The 25,528-nt window shown below is 38.9% G+C and overlaps 2 protein-coding genes across 5 annotated transcripts in view; both read left to right on the top strand.

The window, feature by feature from the left end:
- The first annotated feature begins 29 nt into the window (after positions 1-29).
- On the top strand, positions 30-10,321 carry eef1akmt2 (EEF1A lysine methyltransferase 2). 3 transcript variants are annotated; one of them, XM_088635135.1, is made up of 6 exons: positions 30-298; positions 914-979; positions 1,645-1,778; positions 2,380-2,487; positions 5,095-5,311; positions 9,779-10,321. In XM_088635135.1, the coding sequence occupies exons 2-6, from the start codon at positions 964-966 to the stop codon at positions 9,874-9,876; spliced, it is 573 nt and encodes a 190-aa protein (XP_088491261.1). In that variant the 5' UTR covers positions 30-298; positions 914-963; the 3' UTR covers positions 9,877-10,321. The 3 variants fall into 3 exon arrangements, with proteins under 3 accessions (XP_088491261.1, XP_088491259.1, XP_088491260.1); XM_088635133.1 differs by having other exon boundaries at positions 298-428; positions 1,664-1,778; XM_088635134.1 differs by lacking the exon at positions 30-298 and adding an exon at positions 356-428.
- Positions 10,322-15,288: 4,967 nt separating this feature from the next.
- Positions 15,289-25,528, top strand: part of fam53b (family with sequence similarity 53 member B) — a 40,418-nt gene continuing 30,178 nt past the window's right edge. Inside the window, exon 1 of one of the 2 annotated variants that reach the window (XM_088635137.1) lies at positions 15,289-15,514. The gene's annotated coding sequence lies outside the window, so the exon portion shown is untranslated. The remainder of the gene's footprint in view (positions 15,515-25,528) is intronic. The other variant, XM_088635136.1, reaches the window with a different exon arrangement.

Genomic DNA, 25,528 nt, shown 5'->3' on the forward strand with positions numbered 1-25,528 from the left:
TCAAAAATGCAAATTACAAAACCTCATTAACTGATCTATATGATCGCCAAAGGTATAACAGAATTAGAATTTAAGGGCTGGAATTTAGATTGAAAGTTAATTATTACCAAGGTAGGAAGCGTAAAACAGCCTTGCTATTGTTGTCGTTATTACTCATGGCGATAATCAGTAGGTGACAATATGGATGATTTAAAATGAAAATGGTATGCATTTTATAATACGTTTTAACAGCCCCCTCAAAGCTTACAAGCTGTATCCGCCCGTCTCAAATATGGCTGTTTGGAAGTCCTCTAAGAAGGTGTGTTTCCTGTCAATCAATACGTATTAGTTTCCTCAGATTTCATGGATTCTACGGGTTGCGCACATGGTTTGGAGAGCGGAGAAGATGCTCGCGATTTCACACCGTCAAAGTTGGGAACTAAGGAATAGTACGTAAAAATTGTAAACGTGAAAAGTAACATTTGTTGTGAAATGCGAATTGGCTGTTTAGTCGTGTAAATTCTTACGAAAACGACTTAGCAGGGTGCTGCTTTTAAAATAATTCTACGGTAACAGCATGCAGTTGTATCTGTATCATTAAAAAATGTTTTTAAAGCAGTCTGGTAAACTAAAGCTACAAAGTTAAATACTGCAAAATTAAACAAAAAACTATAATGCAAGCATACATACAATCATTTTGTTTCACGAGAAGGTCTACAGTAGTTGTGCAACGGTTTTAAGATGAATGGTTGGAAACGATCAGATTTTTAAGTTAACCAAGATTTCGCGGTCGAGGAGTTGTTTGCAAAAGCTTGTGCTTTTAAAAATGTTTACAAACGAGAAGATGCTATTCGGGATGTTTTTTTTTAGTAACTTGATGATCAAAAAGTCTCATCGAGGCGCCGCTTACAAGATGTCACTTTATGCTTTGCAGTTGGGATGATGCCTACACAAGAGAACTGCAGAATTTCAAGGACATAGGGGATGTCGGTGAGATCTGGTAAACACGTTTTGTCATACTGCTTGGTGTGTTGGTACTTCAATATCAGTATTTACTTGTTTATACAATACTTGAATACTAGCAGCTATATCAACCTGCAACTCACAACTGGCAGCCCATTGAAACTACTGTAGGCAGGTGTGAGCCTGGTCAGTAGGGAGCACTCACCCTGCAGTCTGTGTGAGTCCTAATGCCCCTTTATAGTGATGGGGATGTTATACTGTAAAAAGGCGCCGTCCTTTGGATGAGGTCCTGACTCTCTGTTGGGATGAAAAACCTAGGGCTTTTCTCAAAAAGAGTAGGGGTGTAACCCCGGTGTCCTGCCCAAAATTTCCCCTGGCCTTTACCAGTCATGGCCTCCTAATAATCCCCATCTCTGAACTGGCTTCATCACTCTGTTCTCCTCCTCACTGATAGCTGGTGTGTGGTGAGTGTACTGGTGCACTATGGCTGCTGTCGCTTCATCCAGGTGGGTGCAGCACATTGGTGGTGGAGGAACATTACCTGTAAAGCACTTTGAGTGGAGTGTCCATAAAAGCGCTATATAAGTGTAAGGAATTATGATGATTATTATATCAATAACGTTGAAATGTGACATCTTGTGTGTGATAGAGGTAGTAGTAATAGTAATAATTTGAGAACAGATTTTCACATAATCCATTTAGTGTTTTATATCATCCCCAGGTTTGGAGAGGAAAGTATGGAGCGTATTATCAAATGGCTAAAGAAGGAAAAAATACCACACAATGCTGCTGTCCTTGATATTGGAACAGGAAATGGAGTTTTCCTTGTGGAACTGGTAATTTATTTCCTTTCCATGCTGTGACAATTCTGTGAAGTGGGGGATTCCTGTCTCACTCACCTTGTTTAACAGTTTTTCTCGTCACAATCCTGCAACCTTTAGATTAGGGTTGAGTTTTTACTTTGCTCAATTTATTAAACCCTGCAGCTCTTCCTAGCTGTCAGAGAAGCTAGATGGCTTGAATATTATCTCTCCTTGTTTGCAGATTAACTTCTTATGTATCTTAAAAGCTGATTCCACAGTATAGTTTCCTCTGTGTAAACTCCTATTACGTCTCTTAACAAGGGAGACGGTAAAGTATTGTTGTTTCTCTGGTACATTGGGTTTCCTTAAAAAATTGTCTTATTTTTTCATCTCACTGTCCCATGGATTGTGTTTTTGTCAATTATTTAGAATGATACTGTCTGCACAGACAGCTGTACTGGAGTTAATGCTGATTGCTGGTGGTGATTTGCAAGCAGTCACGACAGTGTTCTGCAGGTTTTAAAAGGTGTGCGTCGTTGCAGTGGAACACTCGGGAATTCTGGGTGCTGTGCATAATCAGAAATAACCTGTTTTACCTGATACCTGTTAAAATACTATTTTGTTTTTCTTTAAGGCAAAATGTGGATTTAAAAATCTAACTGGAATAGATTATTCAGCTGTTTCGGTAGACCTTGCCAGACACATACTGGAGAAGGAGGGTCTGTCAGATGTCAAAGTGCAGGTACATTTTCCTACAATACAGTTCCATATATACAATTTAGAGAGTAAACAGCTTCAGGGACATTCCATACAGCTTTGTGTTTATTTAACCTGTTGTTTTACCTCTTTTTATTAAGTGGCAAAAAGAGTGGATTCTTTATGTTTAGTGTCATTTATTGCTATAACCCAAATCATCTGAGCTCAGAGTAACTAAAGATTGATATGATAATTTCCCAATGCAATTATCATCATATTCAAAAAACATGCAGAATTCTGTACAAAAAATATGAATTAGAATGAAGTTTTTTTCAAATTCCATTGAATTTAGAACTGTTTTTAACATTCTTTTAACTGTTTTTGTTGACATCATTATCTGAGTCGTGGTTGATCATGCTTCAGGTGTCCCTAAAGTTAGAAACAATTCTGCGATGAAACATTTTTAAAAGCATTCTCTGAATTGTGAAGATTCCATGCTCAGTTTTGTAGAAAATTAAAAGATGGCTATACCAAATCTGATCTGCTACCACTTAGCTATTTTATACATTATAGCTTTTTCTACATATGTTATTCTACATCTCAGACATAGGTGGCAGTATTGCTCTGATTGGGCTGAGAGCTCCTAAGTAGAACATTTCCTCTTTAACAACATGACAGCCTGTTAACAGTGTTGTCTTACAGTGATATAGCACATTTCTCCTATTTTAGACTCTGTGTTGTTTCTCCATGACAGTCAATCCATGTCCTTTTTTTGCAATGCTGGGTCCAAAGGTTTTTCAGATTGTTTCTGACCTTCACAAATGAATAAATGCTTGAAATCTAATCACATTAGGTGCTTTGTGTATCTCAACATTGCAACCTGATAAACACTTCAGCAAAGTGAAGTTCCAGGATTGAAAAATAAAGACGCCATATGTGCCTGCACAAACTAGCACTTGTACAGAATTTTTAAGCTGGTCTGCCTTTGAGGTATAGCACTAACTACAAATACATTCTATTTTATAACCACAATATGGAATACACAGCTCTGAATTATGTATTATTAATATTGGTAAAATATGCACATGAAAATAATTTTAAATCAGACCTTTTTGATATTCCAAATTCTTGGAATGAAATTTTAGAGAGGGAAGACCTACAGAAAACACCACTTAATATTGGAGGATAAAAAAGATGGTAGGTTTAGAATTTTTTTTTTACCAAAGCTTTGTTTTTCTTGACTTCTCCGCCAGCCTACTAATATTTTTGTTAATTTCCTCCGGCCTTCCAACCCAGACTACAGAACAAGCTATTCACCAGCAGCACTGCCACACAGTGGCCAGAGATAGAGTCCAGCTTTCACCACTAAGAGCATGCTGGAGGAGTGTCCCCAGCTTGCAGAGAGCTGGGGTTTGTTTACTCTTACAGGACGTAAAAAAGAAAGAGGAAAATAAAAAGTGCTAGAGGCAAAGTAACTAACATTGCCAAAAAAATACCTTTACTCCTCCCTCATGCAAGAATGAGTTTATTTATTTTCTTTGCTATGTAGATAAGTGTAACCATGCATAAGCCTTTTTGGTTTCACTCTTACATACCACTGTTCTTAATCATTTTGGCTCTGTTCAGGAGGCGGATGCCAGGAGTTATGCATTGCCATGAAGTAAATATTGACTGTGGGCTCACTGAAGTCCTTTCAGGGTCTGCGATGTGGCGTGTTGGCATACACTGTGGAGAGAGCTCGCCTCGGAGCGACTCCTCACAGAGGGGAGAACACAGGGCTCCAGTGTCCTCAGCTGTGTGAGCTTTCAGCCTCCAAAAACGTGTGCAGAATTCATCGGAAATGAAAGTGTGGTGAAGATTTGCACTAAGTGGGATTTCCTAGGAGGACACATGCTAACGATTTCTATGATGTGTTTGAGTCTGAAAAATGACCCCGTCCCTAAATTACAAAGCGAGGGCGCAGCAAACTAAAATGTAATCTTATTAACCAGCAGCAATTGAATCTGCCGCTCCAGAGTTTTTGTACATGCACCATGCGGAGCCTCAATGAAATAATAAAAAAACAACGTTTGAACTTCACATTGAGTGTGTGGTTGCTTTGGCTGAGTTGTGTATATATAAAAAATCAGACCAAAGTACACCTTGGAGATCTGGGGTTCGGTGTGTTGGCTGGATAAAGCCCCCTTTCATTCACTGTTTATCTTAGCAGCTGCAGTGGTGAGAGAGGAGTGGCAGGTAAAGAGGAGAGCAGACTGTCTGGTCCTGGAGAGCTTAGGGCTGAGGTGTGCCACGAAGGATACAAGGGCTCAGATAGAGTTTAAAGTCTGGTAAATTGTAATTCATCCATCTTTGTTTTTCATGATATTCAAGCTAGCATATTTCATGACTAAATGTGTTTTGTTGGCTCTTTTAATATATCTATATAAAACATTTAGCCTTGCCATATTCAAATGGGCAACGTGTGGCTGTATAAATGTATAAAGTCTGCTGGTGTGTATGGCCGTGGAAAATGCTGTTTTTCATAACATGGGTAAGGAAGTATTGTTGACATTTCCACTAATTCTTTGGGATTCCCAGCTTTAATAATTCAGTGATCTGCATACATAGTATCGGTAAGAATATTGTTCATCTCCATCTTACTGTGCAATTTCAGGAGCAGGACTTCCTATACCCTTCTGCCACACTGGGCGCATTTGACGTGTGCGTCGACAAGGGCACATTTGATGCTATCAGCCTGAATCCGGACAGCACAGCCCAGGGAACGACACGGTATGTGCAGGCCCTGCGTTCAGTGCTGAGACAGGAAGGGCTGTTTCTCATTACCTCCTGCAACTGGACCAGGGAGCAGCTGTTACACGTCTTCGGTGAGGGTGAGTGTTAGTGCACAGCAGAGCACAGAATCAAAAGAAACTTCTGATGACCAACCTTTCCAGCGTCTTTCACATCCAGCAGAAGGGACAGTAAAAGCAGTCTGACACCTGCTTGTTCTTTCAAGGTTCCTGTATATTTTTTAGGTATGTGCAAGCATAGTCAGTCTCTTTTCCACAAAATATTTTATTCTCACCTATTCAGTATCTCTACCGTTCCTCCCAAAGTGCAATGAGGTCTGTTTTCATTTCTACTGAGGCCTGTATCAAATCATTTATTGGTTTAATTGCTCAAGATGAATTTGATAACATAAGATAGTTAGCAGATAAGACAGGGCCATTCAGCCTATTTAGTTTGTTTCCTAGTAATTAATTGATTCAAAGATCTAGTGCCTGTGTATCAGCTTCAACAACATGGCTTGGTATCTAGTTTCTGATTCCAACAAGCCTTATTGGTATTATCAGTATTAAATACATTCCCAAGTAGTTTTCATTTTTGTCACCTGATTGGTTTTTCAGTTCTGACTTTGTCAATGCTTAAAAGGAATTTGAATGCTGAAGTTAGGTAATCTCCTAGTCTCATGCGATGAAGACTAGAAGATTTAGTTCTTTTGCCCTGTCAATGCAGGACATTTCTTTCAGCCTGGGAATGTATAATTTAGCCCTTTTCTGGACTAATTCATGATCAGTAACATTTTCTTTGTAACAAAGTGACCTTTTTTGTATACAGTATTCTAAATGTGGATTTACTAGTATCTTGTACTATTAATTCACAATATTCTTTTTGTCAAATCTATTGCTTCTTTGCAGTATCCATAAGATGAAAATGTCAAACAAATATATTTTTCATAAGTAGCTTCTTTAAGCACTCTCCCATTTTATGGATATAATATACGTGTGTGTTTATTACCTGCCAGACATACCCTGAACTTATCTGCACTAAATACCATCAGTGAGCAGTTAGACTAGTCTTTAATTCTGTCTAAATTACTTTGTCATTTGTACGGTGTTTCCCAATCCTCCTAGATTGTCATCTAAAAATTTCAGTAGTTTATTAATTCAGTCAGAATCTACATTGATATTGATATAAATTGGGTTGAGCAGTGGTCCTAAAACAGACCCTGTTGTACTCCACTAATGACATCGCTCCAGTTTGAGCAGTCTCCCTTATTTTCTGTATACTTCTACTTCCTTACTAATATGTGGCAAAAATGGAGAAAAAATTGTTTTCAGTTGTGGGCAAAGTAAGATGTATTGCAGGAAAGTACATTTTGTAACTTACCACATTTGGTTGTGACCATCCATCTCCTTTCTGACTGTCTGCATCCAACTGAGGGTCAGGGGGAGCCACAGCCTGTCCCTGCAAGCAAGGGGTGCAAGGCAAGGTACACCCTGGATGGGACGCCAGCTCATCACAGGGCACACAGACACACACAGACTCACTCCAGGGCCAGGTTCCCACACGCCAGTTGACCTACCTGTATGTCTTTGGAATATGGGAGGAGACCGGAACACCCAGAGAAAAACCCACTTGAACACGTGCAGAACTTACGAGCTCCATGCAGATGGCACCCCAGGCCCACAATTGAACCCAAGGCCTCAGTGCTGTGGGGCAGCAATGCTAAATACTGCAACACCCATCTGGTTCCTGGTTGTAAAATTCTGTAAACATAAAATTAGAATGTCATGAATAAGTTTAAATGTTAAACACTGTAGTGTTATTCTGTATAATGTATAGAAGTGCTTTATCATAACTATACATTCGTACAAAAGAAAATTCTTTGGCATGCTTTACCAGAAGAGCACACGTTTTCACAAAAAAAAAATCAGTTCAAGCTCAATTATGTGGTTTCCCTTATTGTGTTTCTGCACTTGAGAATAGCTTGACAGGTTCAGAATGAGTCACATTTCTGTCTGCGAATTTAACACCCATCACTTGGTGTTTTACTTTTGAGATCAGATCATTCTCTTCCCCTCTCTGGCTTTTTCACGTCACTTGGTCTTGCTTTACGCATGTGATCTAACTGCAGAAAAGAGGAAATGGGATGGGACTTTGTTTAATTTAACTTAAGTTTTGTTAGTGATTTTATTATGGAGAAGATTGATCTGAAGTTATGAGATGGTACAAAGAATCTGAGTGATGCAACCCATAATCCTTCAACATATCTCTAGGTAGGGAGATACAGACATACTTTCTGCTATAGGGGAGGGAAGTCAGGAAGAAAAAACTAAGCTGCGCTTTAAATCCCACTTTCTGACAGTACTGTGAAATCCCGAGATTCTGAAAGAAGCCCTTACATTCTGTGACATGCAGCGACACCAATTGCTGCAGTTTTACGTTTTGCAGTCCACTTCTGGTACATGACTGGAAATTGAAGCAGCGGCCTGATCTTGTAGGATCCAGAGTTTCTGTGATGTCCTGAATTAAGTAAGGCCCTAAGCATAACATGCTCTGTGTGTATCCATTTCTGCTGTTGTTTGAAGAAGTCTAACAAGTTCCTGAAGCAAAAAAAAAATATGCTGATGTCCACTGAGTCATCGAGATGGGCTGTTATTATCATTTCAATAACCTGACAGATTAGTAAGACTTGTTGGTCCTTTTTATGGATGGTGTGACATTAGCAATTCTCGAGTCAGTGGGTATTACCCCTTTCAGTGCCTGCTGCAAAAGCAATCATAATGTCTCTTGTTTCTTTAAGAACGATTGGTAGAATACCATCTTACCCCTGAGATTTCAGTTTCTCATTAGTGCTTTTAGAGCTGGCAACATTCTTCTGTGCTAATATGTAGTATAGAACATTGCTGTTCCTCAAGCTGAGGGAAGTGTTATATTTAATGCATCAGCTTTGTCCCTTTCCTCATCTGGATGTTTCTGCATTATTATCCCTGGGACATTATCTGTCATTCTTTACTGTTGTTTTCTTGTTGCAATGTTGAAAATAACATTTATTTTAGTCTCCATTACAATGCTCTCTTCTGCCTTCCTCTCTTGACCTAATATTCTTTTTTTCCTGTGCTTTAATTTATTATGCAGGTAGACCCTCTCTTGTCTATGACCCTCTGCAAGGTCTTTATTGTAAGGAAGGGGTCTTTTTATGTTTATTTCTCCCGTGCCAATAAACAGAACAGAGGTACACCTGCAACTCTGCTTAATAATCATATACGGCCCTTAAATCTGCAATGCTTTATCACAGCACACACTAATGCCATGTGTCTGTTTTTATATTTCTGAATCCATCCTTGTGAACTGTCATGCTCATGCTCATGCTGCAGATTAAGTTCTATGTGAAATATTTTTGCATCACATGTCAAATGGTAAAACTTTAACCTTTAAGCGGATTTTGAACGCTGTAATAGATCTAAATATCTGCTTTTCTCCTCTTTCTATGTGTTACAAACACTCATACCTTTTCTTGCTTTCACTTTTGGCAAAAAAGCTTCTTTAAATTGTAAAGTGATTATGACCCTACATTATAATACTTGTTCCCGAATCCCCTTTTCCATTTTCTACCAGTATTTTATGGTATCCATATTAGCACATGCTTACACATATCATGCAGCAGTTCTTCCAAGACTTTTACTTACTGCTGGTTAGAAGACTTTTTTGATTTTAGATTTTGTTTTTTGATTTAGAGCTAAACAAAAGCACAGTACACCGAGAACCAGGATTGACATTTGTAAACAAATGTTCCCATACTGCAGTAAACCTGGATCTGCCCATAATAAACGGATGTCTAGCTAACTAAAATCATACTAGATCGTGGATGTTGCTGTACCAAACTGACTCTGAAAGGCTCATCCCACATTCATTTTCTTTAGATGGATCCTGTTCTGAAATTGCTTTATGGAGTGCATTCTTTCCCCTTTATTTTCCTCAATTATTAACCCATTGGGATATAGTTTTCTAGCCTTTGATTTATTTACTATAAACTTTTGTCACTGATTGAAGATACATGAACAACTATAAGCATTGGTTTTGTCCAGACTTGGAGTTAGAGACAGGTTTCTAGTGAGTGGCAAACCTTAGAAAACCTAAGAAAATCTTGTTTTGTTGTGCCATATTTCACACTTTGAGCAATGGTGTTTCAGAAGTGGACAATACGGAGCACTGAGGTTCCCAGAATCTTACATCACTCAGTAATATACTTCATGATTTACTGAAAGATACAGTAATTTCTCTGTTATTTCTGTCTCTAATGAGTAATGTGCAACAGTTTTATTTAAAAAAAAACAAAGGACTGTTCTTCTCAAAGCCAGGAGCTGATCAGCACTGAGCAAGCTGTATCAGATTGCTAAAACATGGGCTGTTTTACTTTTCTCAAGAAATAAAGAAAGCTTTCCTTTATTGTTACTGCAGCTGTTATTCTGAACCATGAAATGGGAACTTTAAAGAGCCGCTGATGCGGAGTGTTCCCTATGTGTGGTAAAACTGCCATTTGCCTTCTGACAGAGTTTGTCTCTGTCCTCCAGGGTTTGAACTCCTGCAAGAGCTGCCCACACCACAGTTCCAGTTCGGTGGCAGATCTGGGAGCAGTGTGACAGCACTGGTCCTCAAGCGCAAGGACTGAGCAGCTGGTGCACATCACAAGGCATCACGGGACTTGTGGTTTTACTATCCAGTGGAATTTTTTTTTTATTGCTGTGGATTTCTGCTGTTGTATAACTAAAAACCCATACACTTAATTAAATTATGAATTCATCGTGGAAGACTGACAAAATATACCACTGTACATCTGCTTTCTTCACAGTCGTTTACTTAATTTTTATGAAGTTATTTTTTACGGAGTACTTTTGTTATTGTTTTTTCTAAGCAGAGTTTCTACTGTAACTGGATGTTTTTGTTTAATGTTTAGGATCTCGTTGTGAATAATCATTAACTTTATTGTTAAGCAGTGACAATGGCTTTATCTCAATTTTTTGTGATACCTTTTGTTTTATCATTATTTTTAGGACTTTTTTGTAATTTCCATGATATCATTAAAACAAAAATATCAAAAGGGACTTTAACAACAAGCATGGGTTTACATCAGTACGGAATTATTTCTTCAGAAAAAGGTTTGTGTCAGAGTTAATCAAAGCTATGACAAATTCTTTGTTCTTTTTTTTAATAGAATAACAATTTAGAGGATTTTAATACAGAGCATGAACATAACCAAAACTCCACCATGTCCCCATGTGACCCCACAGGGGGCAAAATAGATCCAGTTCAGTTCTCTTAAGTAGATGGGAAGAAGCCTGGGCAAATATAATTTAACATATTCTGCAGCAGCCGTCCGGATATCAATGACATCTGTCCCATTCCCAGCCACAGATCCTTGATGTGGAATATGTTCAGCTGCAAGACGTGTTGACTAATCTACCTTGAAGATTAGTGAACCTTCTCTTTTACAACACTACACGTCTTTTCTAGTGCATGCATGCATATGAACTGTGGAGCACTTGTGAACAAATCTAGCAATAGATGTTTGGGGTCTAGATAGGTAGGTTTCATGCGTGCCCCATATTTCTTTAGCACAAAAACGTGCACTGAAACGAGCATTTTTAATATAAACTCTCCTGTGAGGAATGGACAAATACGCTGTGGACAGAGGCCCCCCCAGGAAACCGACTACACATTTACTAATGTGACTGATAGTACCAGTGTCATGTTAGGATAATCATTACAGAGCTAGGCTTGAGGTGAGTGTCACTCCTCTCCGGCATTCTTATCACCCATCTGTTTTCAGTAAGCTGCTAATCTTGGTGAGGGTCACTGTGATCTGGATCCTTTCCCAGAAGCACAAGGCACAAGGCAGGACTGAGAGCACATGACTGCTTTCTCCCTACATGGGACGCCAGTTCTCACAGGGCCAGGGAGAAAGAGGAAATTTAGAGTAGCCAGTCAAACCAAGTCAGCATCTCTTTGGTAGTAGGGAGGAAATCTGAGCACCTAGGGAAAATGTGAGTAATATACAAACAAAGAGAGACACCACAGTCTGTGATCAAACCCGGGACTCTGGAAATAGAGTGTTAACTGCCGCTCTGCTTGGTGCAGGTATCAATGTAAGGTGTGGGCTACACAGAGATAGTTCTTCATACCAGTGCCAGCTGATCTAGCAAATTTGCACCTAGTTTACCAACATTTTTCTGAGTTGTTTTGTCTTTGGTCTTTCAATTCTGAAAATAAAAAAAACTGATAACACCTTATGCAGCACAGGAAGATATATTTTAGTATCATGGGATTAGGAGGCTGAGCAAAACGAAGGTGTCCTTTTGATGCCTTTCCCATATGAAAGGATACCAGCATGACGTATATCTCCAAGGGATCAACAGCTAGGCGAGAGGACATATTCCATTTGCCGACTTGACTAAGGCGCTGTCAGCTTTGTACTAAGAGCAAGGTCAGTAGTCTATTTTAAATGAACCATCTTGTTACATTTAGGAACTGGTATGGATCTGTCAATTTACATGTCCTTTTTGCATTAAAGGGCTTTGTTACTGGACAATAAATGGGCAAAACTTCTTTATCTTGCGATTTTTATGAAAAATACAGTGGTATGTGCTATGCCATCTAATGCATGAAAATCAAAAGTAATGTGCAATTTACATGCTGTTCCTTTGCATGTGGCTATTTCCTAGAAGCAGACAAAGGCTAAATGACAGTGTACAGGAAGCAGAACACCTAGAGGGATACTTTCACCTCTTTTCATCAAGAATTATACAAATACTGTGTAATTCACACAGAGTATATTTATTCATTTTTGCATGCACATAAATATTAGGACCTGGTGTTCTCAGCCCTTTATAGAAAATGCAAGTAGTTTTGAATGGAAAAATATTGAATTGAAAAACTGCTTACTACAGTATGTGCAGCATATGATCTTATATTCCTCACACGGCCCATTATTGAAACCTTCCCTTTTTATCTTGTGGTTTCAGAACAGTGTCCAGGCCTCTACGGAACACCACGGAGTGGAGCTTCTTTTCTTTCATGATCATTTATGTTGCAGATTTCTCCCTGTGTAGTTGTACGCACCCCAGCCCATTATTCACTGCTGCTGCTTTGAGGAATCATGATTCTTTTGTTGTGTGTTTTATTTATTCAGGTGAAAAACTGTTAATCAAAACGGAAACTAATGACCGTATTCAAAGTAGTTATTTGGTTTTTAAAACAGAACAAATAGCAATAAATTAAATTAAAAATTCACAACAACCAGAATAGGAAAATCTGCGTCACAGATACAGTTACAGTGAATGGAGCAGGAATGTGTACAACGTACAAACAGTGCAGTTGTCTAACTTTACAGACTATGTGATATTTGTGATCTATGCAACCTCTCAAATGCAGAAATTGTTTTTTCACAAAGTAGCTAATGTAATTATGCATAAAAACATGCAGTAGATCTAGACACTGGCCAAATAAATGAAGGGGACAGAGGATGATAAACTTGAATTTAACCAGTTACTAAACCATGAAATGTGATTATAAGGAAAATATACACTTTAAGCTTATTTAAGTTCTACTGAGGCAAAGATAAAGTTATGTATTTTAAACTTGCTACACATTGACAATAGATTTTAAGGAATATACATTTTCAGTTTCTTCTCTTTCAGATTACATATTTGTTTACAGTCTGCAAAATGTGGTAATTCACTTTACAAATATACCTCTAGTAAGATGTTTTTTTTCTGTGAATAATGCCCCGCTTTTTAAACTGAGACAGAGGCTTAAAAGGATGAAATCCTTTACAGACACAGCTACTTGAAAGTTTTACTGGCTTATGTAACAGACAGGGGTTGCTAATTGGCACAAACCCATGAGGAGAACACAGTCAAAACCCTTCTTTCAGGTAATATCTGAAGTGTTGCTAAGAAACTACACAAAAATGTGGAGGAATAAGAAGGGAATCCTGTCAGATATTTAATAAGTCTGGTCAAATCACATTTTTCAGATAATAACACTCCTCAAATACTTTAAGCATCCTTTGATCTTAATCTTCTCACAATGGAAAGGATAATTGTAGCTTTTCAATATCACTACATTGTAAGTTTGACATATGGTTTATTGCAATAACAGAATTTTTAGCAGATCACTTTGCCTGTGTAGATGTCCAGAATGTAAATAGAATAATAAATACATAGATGTTTGGCTTGTGACTATATAGTAGATAATGTAATGTTTAAAATTAACAGTCTCTGAGTGTTGAGTTGGGGTGATTCAAACACGATGTGATACTATATGTATTATGCCTTCAAGCTTATTTTTCTTTTAAACCTTTCCACAGGAGATGACTTTATGTGCTCTAGTAATGCACATAAAGCTATTATTAAGTTGTACAGTTCACTTGGTTTCAAACTACAATAATGAGGAGATTTCTTTCTGTGTAGCAAGAGACTTGATATTAGAGGGTCAAGTGGCACAAAATGACAAAGGCAGGGAAAATAGTATTCATCACTCTCTCAGTACAGAATAGACACAATTAACAACAAACAGCTGACGTTTGGTGTAAATGTTTTCAGCTTTGATTTTTAAAGTCATTTTGAAAATACATCTATGTTGATGTGACTGTGTAATGTATCCAAACAGGATATATTTCTGGGGTAAATTTCCATAATCTGTTTACCATCTATCAAGGGAAAGGGACATTTTCTCTGTGTGTAGATCTGTAAAACTGCACTTTGTTCATTTTGTAGCGGTAATTGAAAGTTACACTAATTGAGACTGTGCTCTGTTCCCAGTTTTAATACTAGATACTTTGTTTAAAAATCATGCATAATTCAACAAATATTTATGTTTTTACATTCCCTGTCCAGCGAAACACTTTAAAGCATGTTAATAAAGATTTCCAAAAAAAATGTTTAAATCAAGAGTGTGGATTTAGAGGCTATGCCTCCTTGTGGAAACGAGAAGGATTTTACTTTCTGGACTCCTATTAAAAGCCATCAAGCATTACATTGCAAAAAAACAAAACAAATCACCAGCAGGGAAATATGTCAGAATTTAATTCTGTCTACCTGTCTACATTACACTTCCATCCAGATTGGTGGTTATAGTTCCCAGAAAAGAAGAGGTGGGCTGAAATAAGGGAAATACAAATACGGTAAGTATTTTTCTAGTTTACATTGCAGATCTATCTTTTGACAGGTTTACTGGATCTCCTACTTAATACTGCAGGGTGAACCATTATGTCGTTTTTCTATCATGTTGGTGCTTGGCAGACTTAATGCAGTAAAGAAACTCCTCAATAGTTTCACTTCTTCTGCTGCCAGCTGACCTGAATCGAATGTTTAAATCGCTATGAAAGATGCTCTCTAAAGAAGTGCCCAGCCCAACTATTAGAGAAAAATACCATCACCGATAAGGAGTTTGTATTATTAAAGTGTTTTCTGAAGTACTATTCGACACACAGATCCAGATAGCGCTTGAAATACAGCCGTGTGTAACAAGAGATCTACTAAAGGCGGACCACAACATATATACTGTACGAGTATTTCATAATCTCTATAGATTACACAGAGGAAACGAAGTTTTTTAAATACCCATTCGGTCCACATGTACATGTTAATAGTTTGTTCATTTTGAAAGAACGCTACAGTGGCATGCGTTGTCTTTTATGTATTTTAATGACCAGAAAGATGCGCGGTCCTCCTGGCCTTCATAAATACCAGTAAAACGCTCTAGTAAATCGGTCTGATTTTACCATAAGCTGTGTCGAAGTTGCAATTCCAGCACTTGAGCAGGCTACTTTATTTTTTTTTACAATTACTCTAGAGTAGACAGTGCCAAGTTAAAGAGGGTATAATGAGTTATACAATATCGTCAGTAAGTCAGAACATTGATCCTGGATATTAGAATTCGACACTGATCTAAATAAAAATCCAGGTCATCGTCAGAGAAAAGTCCGGTCAAGGAGATCGTGTTTCTCCAATTAATTAACATAAGAATTTTAACCGCGCCCCCCCCCTTCAACGCAGAAATGGTTCGGCTGTGTGCGGATATTGTTACAATGTGTAAAGTGAAGAATCTGCTGTGGACTTTATTACACTCACAGGCGAGCCTGTGAGAGAAGGTGTCCGCATGAAAGCTGCCAGTTTCTCCGCTGGCCTTTGTCGACGTGATCGAAGATGACCTAAGTTTCCCTGACTGGCAAGGCGAGAAGGGAACTGACCATTGATCCTGAACATTCCTTCTCTCTGATCGGGAGAATTGACAACATGCTCATCCCTGTGGGTATTCATCTTTATTGAAAAACAACAATAGCAATAAAAACAATGCATTTATAGAATTCTGGTCTTTAACGGAACAATTCTTGTTATGATAACTACTGGAAGTTGCTTTGCCGAACACACCGTGCTTTCCTGCTTTCTGCTTACGCTCCGTTGTCAGCACTCTGGCTGGGCAGCCAGTACCTGCCCGTATTGATTAGCTAAAGCGATCAGGCGCAGCGTTTCTGCAGGGCGCTGGTAACTAAAGAGCACATCGCGAGGTTTAAACTTTTGTGGACTTCAGATGTTATGGCTGTGTTGGGGGATTCTGCATTGTGTCGTAGTTTGTGTGTATATTCATAAGTACGTCACAGAATTGCATTGCATTGCATTGCATTACTCGGGTATAGTCGCACGTTGTTTTCCCACTAGTCATATACAGTCGTCTTACACCAGAACCGTGTAGTCGACATGTTCTATGCATGCGAGGTATATGTATAATAATATATTTACGAGATATGAAATTTAGTTTCAGGCACAGTTCTATTTATGCCCTGATCTTTTTAGAGAAGCTGTTTTCCTTTCGAGTTCTTCGTTTTCTTTCTTTTCCTTCGTTTTCCTTTCCGAAGAAGGTAGCTTTATCATAGGTTCAACGCATTTTTTGAGTAACAATGCGTGCAAAACAGAACATGGCTGAGCTATTCAAGAGTGGTGGTTACGATCCCTTTCGAGAAGTAGTACAGCCACCGCTGTGAAAGAGAGGCTACCAGGGAGAAGGAGTGAGAGATCATTGATTAGCTTTGTTACTGCCCGGAGCACCGCTGGCGGGACAAAAGCTTTCCTGTACTGCTGCGCTGTGCTCTGTCCCGGCTAGCTGTGCAAACAAGGCAGTCGTTACTGAAACACTTATTCAGCTTCAGCTTTGGTGTGAGACCGAGTGTTTTCTACGTGCACTCTGCGACTCAGGTGGTCTAGTACGCTGGGGTAAAGGGGTTGGGTAGTGACTACAGAATTTTGTCTCCTATTTATTAGCTGTGGTGGCTGACAGTTAATAGATAGTAGAAAAGAACAGCTTATTGCCTTCGCATGAGTTGTTTTGTTATTTTACTTATGCATGTATTTGGAGGAAAGGAATGTAGTATCATTTCTCAGTTTCCTGGAAGCATATTCCTCCTTACCATAGTAGGTTGCGAGCCCTGCTGTAATTAGGAATGTAATTTTCTGGTTTATTCCAGATACGCAGGAGAAGTCACAGATAAAGATCTGATAACACTGGCAAATGAGAGGGTTCCTGTTGACTGCTAATCTACAGATGACATTAATGCTTGCTGGCTTTAAAACTTTGAGAAGAAAAGGACTTATCTCGTTACTGCATTCTGTATGTATTTGTCTCTGACAAAGTATGATAAATACAAAGTTAAGTGGAGTGAATGTTATGCAGGAAGGAAAAGGAGCCAGGAACCCCACGGTCTGTGTATTCGTCAATATTGGAAACATTTCTGAAATTGTGATAGCTGTATTGTAAGGTACTAAATGATGTTAGATTGCTTTTTTTACTCGACCTGCAGTAACCAGGTTTGTTATGCTATTGAGGTTTTAGGCTTTAAGAATTTAAAGGGACAGTACAGCAAAAGTAGTTAATCATACTTCTCTCCTGATACTGATTAGTATCAGTTACTAATGGTAACTGATACCATTAGTAAAAAGGAACTAATGGTATCAGTTCACTTTAAGTGCAATTTATCGATGAGTATTATAAAAGGCCCTTGTACAGATGTATTTATTAGTTGATTTCAACTCGGAAATCATATTGAGACTGGACTTTTGATTTTACTTGAAGATCTAAAACTTGTATTAAATACAGACCCCTTCCCCACATTGCTAATTAATTACTAATTTGTAATTAGTTAAAAGCTGATACCAAGGTAACTTACATTTACACCCATTTATACAGGTGGACACATTTAGTGGAACAATTCTGGTGAATTACCTTGCTTAAGGGTACAACTGCAGTGTCTCACCTAGGATTTGAACTACAGCCTTCCAGTTACAAGGTTATAGATTAAATATAATTTAGTTATAAATAATAATCTTTACTGCCTTGGACCAAATACCCACAGTACCACAGGCTAAAAGCTCAAAGTCTATTAAAGAGATCATTTAGGATTAAAAAAAAATAAAATCTGGTTGAAAGTAAAACCAGAAGTGGAGCAATCGGGACCTGGAGGTATGATTTACCAGTCTAGAATACCAATGGCACCAGAATAACTTCAAACCACATATTGACTCTGGGCAGTAAACAGTAAGCCAAGCACAAAGGTAATTTTTTCAAGCTGTCAGCTTCTAACGACTTCTTAGTTGACTGTAAGGAAAACTGCAAGGATGGGAATTACATTAGTGCTGCATATATTGTGAAGGGCAATAGTGAAGCTTTGTGTGTTTTATTTTTTTCAACACTAATCTGAGTGTTCATTTGCTTTTGGATGGTGTTATAAAAAAAGGTCTCTAATTTGTTAAGCTTTCTAGAAAATATATCATCAGAAGCAACAAGAGAGAATAGTGTAGCAGCCCTTTAAGTGCAACAAAACAGGTCTTGAGAACATCGGACACATTTAGGTAGCTCAGTGTTGCACTGAAACAATACAAACTCCTATTGCCTTCAGGTGACTCCAGATGTTAATTTGTAATGGGCAAATTTGATGGTGCTGTTTTCATAAAAAAAGATTTTATTTTTGAAGTTGTGTCTTTTCTATAGTTCTCATAGCCTGGCTAAAGATCACACATTTACATACATTCACACTTGAGGAGTTTTCTTTCTACCTCCTTTAACATTTCTGCCCTCCCCAGTTCCTGGGAACACCTACTGTAAATGCATTATGGATTTCATTTTAATCATATGGAGAGTGAAGCACCAGCTAAAAGTTATTTGCTTTTCCTTCCGGAAGTCATTGACGTACAGTATGGAGTTGTTAAACAGACGTTCGGGAGCAGGTCAAATTCTAATCTGGCACTTCCGCTCTCTTACACATGGAGACTTGCCTGCTGCACATCTTTTTTCTAACTCCACTCCCTCCACCCCAGCTTCACCCTTGTAGCAGCCTCCCTGGTTTATTCCTCATTAGGGAGGGGGGTTTAGCACTCTTCACCTTTCAGCCAGGCTTTCCCCAGACAGGAGAGTTAACGCAAAACACTAAACTATTACAGTAAGTATGCTTTTCCTTTATGTACATTGTTCCTTCACCTCGTAATGGGACCAAACAAGTGAATATTGCTTTGAGGAAAATATACTATACAATACATTAAAACATAGGTCGGCTTCTGGTTAAAAATGGGAACGTAGAATTCTTAAACTGTGGTAGTGGTCAACCCTAGTCTAATTTGGTAGAAACTAAAGATCTGGGAAACCTTGGCTGTAAAGAGTTATATGATCTGTGTACTGCTCTAATCCTGCAAACTTAAATCAATATCACAAGCAATATTCTTCCAGTTTTTAATCCTGCTACGCAGTCTCTAAGGGTTCTATTAATTGTTAAGTGTTACATAATGTATTACACTCTATTTTCTGCAATTTGATTTTAAATAAATATTTTAATGGCATAGCTTCTGGTTTGTATAAAGCACAAAAAACATTGAACAGACCCTTGCTTTTTATTAGCCATGGAGAATTGAATGCTATTATATTTTAAAATACCATGTCTTCCTTCTGTAATGTGGCAAATAAAGTTTTATGTGCACAGTCTGAGAGCTTAACGATGTCATACTACTAATGACTTTGCAACTGATAAAATCTGCTGAGTAGATAGTGCTTGTTTTAAACAATGCGCAGTCTAATTAAAAAAAATAACAGGTTACTAAGAATGCTTCAATAAACACTCCTGGATGTATAAGTGTAGTAGAACTTCTAGAATGATCCAGCAAGGGTTAATGGAGTAGATTAATTTATTTTTTATTTCCATAATCGGAGTATGAATGTCATGTGGAGCTGTCGAAAAATTTGTATCTTACATTCAGGTATGCTGAGAGATGGTTTTACAAGGTGTGACATTATATAAGTATGATAAATATATACTTATGATAAATATATACTATGATATCATAAAGTATGATATAATAAAACTTATTATATAAGTATGCCACCTCCCAACACAGAAAAATTTTTTTTGACCACTGATGCAGTCCAGGTGAATGCTACAGTGTTTGCAATGAGTATGCTGTCTTTTGAGCATAAATAATGCAATAAAGTTTTCTTTTCTATGACAACAGAATTCTGTGAATGAATTGAGTTGTAATTTTAAAATTACAGCTGAAAAAATATTTGTATACAGAACCTCTGTAATATCTATGTCAAAGCAGTTAGAAAAACCTCAGAAAACACAAAGAGGCCAAGCATGCATCTGTTTCTGTTCATGCTTCTGAGACACCGTTTTCGATTTATGACTACGGCTGTATACTTGTACAAGAGTGAAATCTATCTGTTGTGTTTCATCTTTAGTCCTGAGAAGTATTTTCTGTGCCCTATATTTACTATTTTGAAAGCCACTGCTACAGATCTACAGTAGCAGTACTCATCCTAACAGTAATCTGCTTCTTTGCAGCTGATACCCCAGGTGTGAGTTTTTTTCCTTAGAGCTCCTCGTCCATTGTATTCTGGCTCAATACTGAGTAAGGCTCTCTTAAAGAAATTTTCTCTGCCTCTGTAAATGTGCATTTAATTTTAATAACAGGACTTGTTCAGCTTCACAGTACTTAGGGGTTGGTTTAAATATCGCCTTAAATATTTTGCTATTCATCATTCAGATGCAATGAAAAGATGGCACATTTTCTCCGCATGATTTTGATTTCAATGGTTCCTACTGTGGTACGGTAGGAAACAGCATTCTGCCCTTCCATGGATCGTGTGACCTGAAGGAGAGGCAAGTTGGTCAAGGATCTGTTTGATTCCCTCAGTGAAATTCCCAACGGTTGCCTGTACCACGCTGGGGTGCAGTGCTCTGTTGGTTTAGTATGAGAACAACAGGATATGATCCACGTTTGCCATCCTTGGCTGATTCAGTAACGCAAGCAAAGAATTGTTACTATGTACTGTGTACATTCGAATTTCATATGCTCTTAATTTGTCCAGCGTTCCCAAGAGTTCAGAAATGCAACCAGACCTGATTTAATTAATCTGGAGCTTTGGTACATTTGAGGCTTCAGCCCTGGCTGGCAGGGCTTTGGGAAGTGATTTATTGCCAGCTGTGAGTGACACCCTCTGGATGAGCAGGAGGAGTTTGCTGTAGGCTGTGCTGTAAATTACTGCCAGCCACTCTGAAGAGAAGGGCAATAGGGTCTGTACTGTCTGAGAGGGTTTTCTTTTCGGCATTAAGATTCTGTATTTTGTAAGTATATAATTAGAGAGAAAAAAACACTTCCTGGATTCAGCCCAGTGAAAATAAACTTTTAAAAAAGCATGAAATTGCTTCCTGGTTTCTCTGTATTTTGAAAACTCAGGAGAGCTGTAAGCCTGTTTAAGTGGTAGATGCGTTGTGATGACAGACCTATAAATAATGGTGCCTTCATTGTCTGGTGAGAGAAGTGGGAAAGACAGAAAGGTGCTGCGTGGTCCAGGGAGTGTTGATCCACATGCTTGGCCCCAGGCTGCCTCTCGGGGCTCGGGCAGTGGGAGGAGATCACTTCTTTCAAAGCATGCGCTACCCTGGGAATAACATACTGTAGGTCTCTTACAGCAGTAACGTCAGTTCTTGTTTTTCTGTTAAGATCATAAGGCTTTTGTTTGAAATGACAAAAGGTCTTTCATTCAGTCGGTTAACACCCCACCCCATTTTATAACAGCTAAAAATATCTATCCTCAGAATGAGAGTTTTCTGTCCTTTTTCTTCTTCTGTTGTTTCCGGTAAGATCGGTTTCGTGGATCTGACTTCTGCAACATTGCCTGCATGCCGGAGTGAGCCTTTAAAAACCAGCTGCTGCGAGAAAGGCCCAACCCGTCACCATCCTGCTTTAGATTCTGCTTTATCTGTGCTGTCTCTTCGTTAGGCCTGAAATGTAATCTACAGTACGCATACCTGAGCTGCCTTAATAGGGGGCTCTCCCAGCGATTTCTAGTGGACTCTGTGTCTGCCCATTTTCACGCCAGCTGTGCCCTTGGCCAGTTTGACACCTTAATCTAAATTATTAAGTGCTTAACCTATGTCATTCATTACCTATGTCTCACAATAAGAGATCAACTGGATCCCAAATCCCATCTGTCACAGAGTACTGGGTAGATTGTCAGGATCCCTCAGGTTGCAGAGCAACTTTCTCCATGTGTCCAGAGAAAGAAGAAAAGCAATATGCTTTAGCAGGCTGAGGGGGGTGGGGGTGGGGTTCTGGAAACTGGTTCCTTAGCTTTCATCTCACCTCTTCCTCCCCTGATGTTTCTGCCTGCATCGGTGTATTGACAAAACAAAGAAAGAGTGCTGCTGCTTTGCAAATCCCTTGAAGTGCACGAAGCTTACTAAAACAAAACACCAGCAGATGATTTTACTTTTTTTTGCTTGTTTTCGTTTTGAGCAGGGCCCATTTAAACAGATAAGTCCCTTGCCTTGCTTGGATAAAACGTTGCGCTTCGGTGCAGACAGTGGGATTGCTGAGTGAGCAGTAAGCTTTACCTCCCTCACAGGACACAGAAGATCCTGGACTGACAGGCATGTAACGAGTTTCAGGTTGGAGAATGTGTGGAGGGGTGAAGGTCTTAAAGTTAAAACTATTTCTTTGTGTGTGTGTGAGTTTAAATGTGCCCAAAGGGTGTCTTCTATTCCACAAAACATACTGAACAGTGAATCAGCTTTAGAAGTAAAACCTCAGAGCCTTGAAAACATTTCCTGAAATTCTGTGCTCGGGAATGACATTTTTATGCACCCGGAGTTTTAGCGCTTCATCATTAGAAAGGGTTCGTCCAGGTTACTGATGTCTGCCTAATGTGCCGTATTTCTGTTCCATCTGGGCGTAGGCAGCAGTAGCTGTACTCTATCAAGTCTTTGGTTTTGATAGCTGCTCTGCTAAGGTGATTGTATTGCAAAATACATTAAAAAATGCATCACTAAGAAATGGGAGGTTGTAAAGGCAGTCTTTATTTCACCAAACCTTGTTCACACTTCATTCGTTAGTCCTTACTGAGGGTTTTAAAGTTGTGTGGTCTCTAATGTAACAAGCAGCTACTGTGAAGAATGAGCCGTGTGGATGCAATATACTTTAGTATGGCAGCTTGTGCCATTGCAGTTTTGATTCCAAGTAGAGGTAGTGAAATACTAGGGCAGGAAATTACTCAGTCTTACTATATTCCTTCCTATTTTTGTTGAACTACATAGAGTATGGCCAGCAGCCATATCACCCTGCAACTCACAACTGGCAACCCACTGAAGCTAAGCTGGTGTGAGCCTGGTCAGTACCTGGATGGGAGACCTCCTGGGAAAAACTAAGGTTGCTGCTAGAAGAGGTGTTAGTGGGGCCAGCAGGGGGCACTCACCTTATGGTCCACGTGGGTCCTAATGCCCCAGTATAGTGATGGGGACACTATACTGTAAACAGGTGCCGTCCTTCGGATGAGACATAAAACCTAGGTCCTGACTCTCTGCGGTCATTAAAAAATCCCAGGGCGTTTCTTGAAAAGAATAGTGGTGTAATAATAATTATTATTATAATGACTAATATATTTGAGAGAAATCTTTGTATGGCTTCCACTGGCACTGTGGGACTCCCTTGTTCTTATTCTTTAATTTTAATACGATTGTCCTCTCTTTCATGCTATACTTCAAGGTTAAAAGGTTTGTAACCACAGATAAAAATGTTACCCACAAGGACCATCTCATATTTGTTGGTTTTTATGTTTTTGGATGCAGGATCCAGAACATGATTCTTCAGCCATATGATTTCCAAACGGGCTTGTTAATAGCTGAACATGTGCATCAATCCTGTGCGTCTTATTCAGCCTGTTTTACTTTGTCATCACTGTAGCATGCTCTGGGATTAATTAACTGCAGCAACTGTGCCCTCTTAATATCAGGTGCCTTTTATAATGGTGCAATTTTCATCTGTGTAATTGATTGACATGACTTGAGTATCATGACAATAGCAACGTTTTAAAAGTTAAAGAAAGTATTAATAGTGAAATGTTTTGCAGAAATTTGTGGAGACTTCATGTGGAGGAAAGAGGGATGGTTATATTTGGTGTTAAAGAGAGTCTTCAGAATCAGCAGAAATTAAATTAAAAGGCTATTTTTGTAGTGGTTTCGTGAACTGAACTTATTGAGGTAGCAGTGGATGTAGTCACTGGAGGCCTGCAGGCTCTTGAAGGAGCATGTCTAGGGATGTATGACATTTGTTTTAGGCGTTCATCCTCATGTAAATACAGCGCTGACTGTGCCAGGATCTTGCAGTACGATAGGTAGAAGATACACATTATCACAGTTTGCAGGAGGTAGAGTAAATTTGTTTTATTAAGGACTTGCAGTCTCCCTTAAAATATCACAAACAACAAACAATAGAGTTCTTTCCACTGCAGGCCCTAGAGCTGCCCCAGGCTTCAGTGCTTCATGGGGCACCAATGACTGCAAAACCTATAATGTTAAACAGTGTTTTTGTGGCTTTTGTTTTACCTTACTACTCCTCCCTTACATAGAACAACCTGTATGTCAACAATGGAAAGAGGTATTTGCACTTTATAGTCATAAAAATATTTTTCAGATGTTTATATTTTCATTGCTAGGCAAGTACTCCCAGAGATGGTGCATATGGCAGTAATAACGTATGTTCTCACTAGGACACTTATGAAGGCGTCTTGAAGGAGTCCTTTCATTAACATGGATTCATTTGAGTTGGCCAGAGAGTGTTGCAATCACACCAGACCTATTATTTTGCTTGGATAAGTGTTTTAGATGTCCCCTTGATTACTAAAGTGACTTATGGTGTGTTCTTGTGTCACAGTTATAAAATCTGATAAACTGAAAGTGCATTTGCCTCTTACAGACATCCCAACACAGTCTTAAAGACATATTTGGTAATGTTCTGTTTTCAAGTCAACTTGTAATTGCAGGGCAACATGAATGCATCGTTATCATTGTTTCTACATTTTTTTATCATATTCTGACAGGGTGGGCCACTTCAAGGCTGAATGTGATTGCAAGGCTGCAAGGCTGATCTTGATTTTGTCTGATCTTTGATTTTTTAAGGTTTCACTTTCACATGCACCATTCAGTCAAGTGTGCATCTCTTGTTATTTGAGAGAAAATCTCAGAGTCCTCACTCTGGTGGTTTGCACCTTCAGGCCACTGTGCTCTTTTAATTGTTACTGACACTCGTGAATTTGGACTGAGGTTTGCCCCTGTCTTGTGATCTTTCTGGAGACAGGGCTGTTGTTCAACCCATGACCCAAAGGTAATTTCCAGTAAGCAAGAACCCAAGTTCCCTTTCGAAAATTAGCCATACAAGTCCCATTTTACGATGCTGACATGTAGTGTTAAATGACAGTAATGTGAATCATATGCATGCAGTTGGCTTTGAGTGATGGAAATGAAACACTGGCTGTCTCTATTCGCCCTGTGAGGATTGTCCTTGGCTCCCCTCTCCCCAGTGAATGGCCATTGGGGTCTTGTGATTCCTTCCTGATGTCACTCCTTTGTTTCCCACGGTGTTTTATCTTTCGCACAACAGTCCTTTGTTCGGAGGACACTACCAGGACCAGTACTAGGTCGGCGGGCTTTATTCCTTCCCTCCTCCTTTGTCTCTGCCTTGCTCTGTTCATTTATGTTCATAATGTTTGTAACGGACAGTTATGTCCCCTGCAGGTGTTTTGATACTTAGGTAGACAACCCTTATCAAGCCTAAAAAGATTCATATAACATATAGAGTGGTAACCAAGCAACAGGATTAAATGCTGCAGGTTTACATCTGGCTCTAATCAGCTGTTTAACAGCTTGTGTCAGAGTGCTAATGGAGAGAGATGTTTGGATAACCAGAAGGTCACACAGATATCCAAGTTTGCCTGGGAATTCCAGG

Source organism: Lepisosteus platostomus, chromosome 6 (genome assembly GCF_059453375.1).
Source record: "Lepisosteus platostomus isolate fLepPlt1 chromosome 6, fLepPlt1.hap1, whole genome shotgun sequence".
Classification (NCBI taxonomy): domain Eukaryota; kingdom Metazoa; phylum Chordata; class Actinopteri; order Semionotiformes; family Lepisosteidae; genus Lepisosteus; species Lepisosteus platostomus.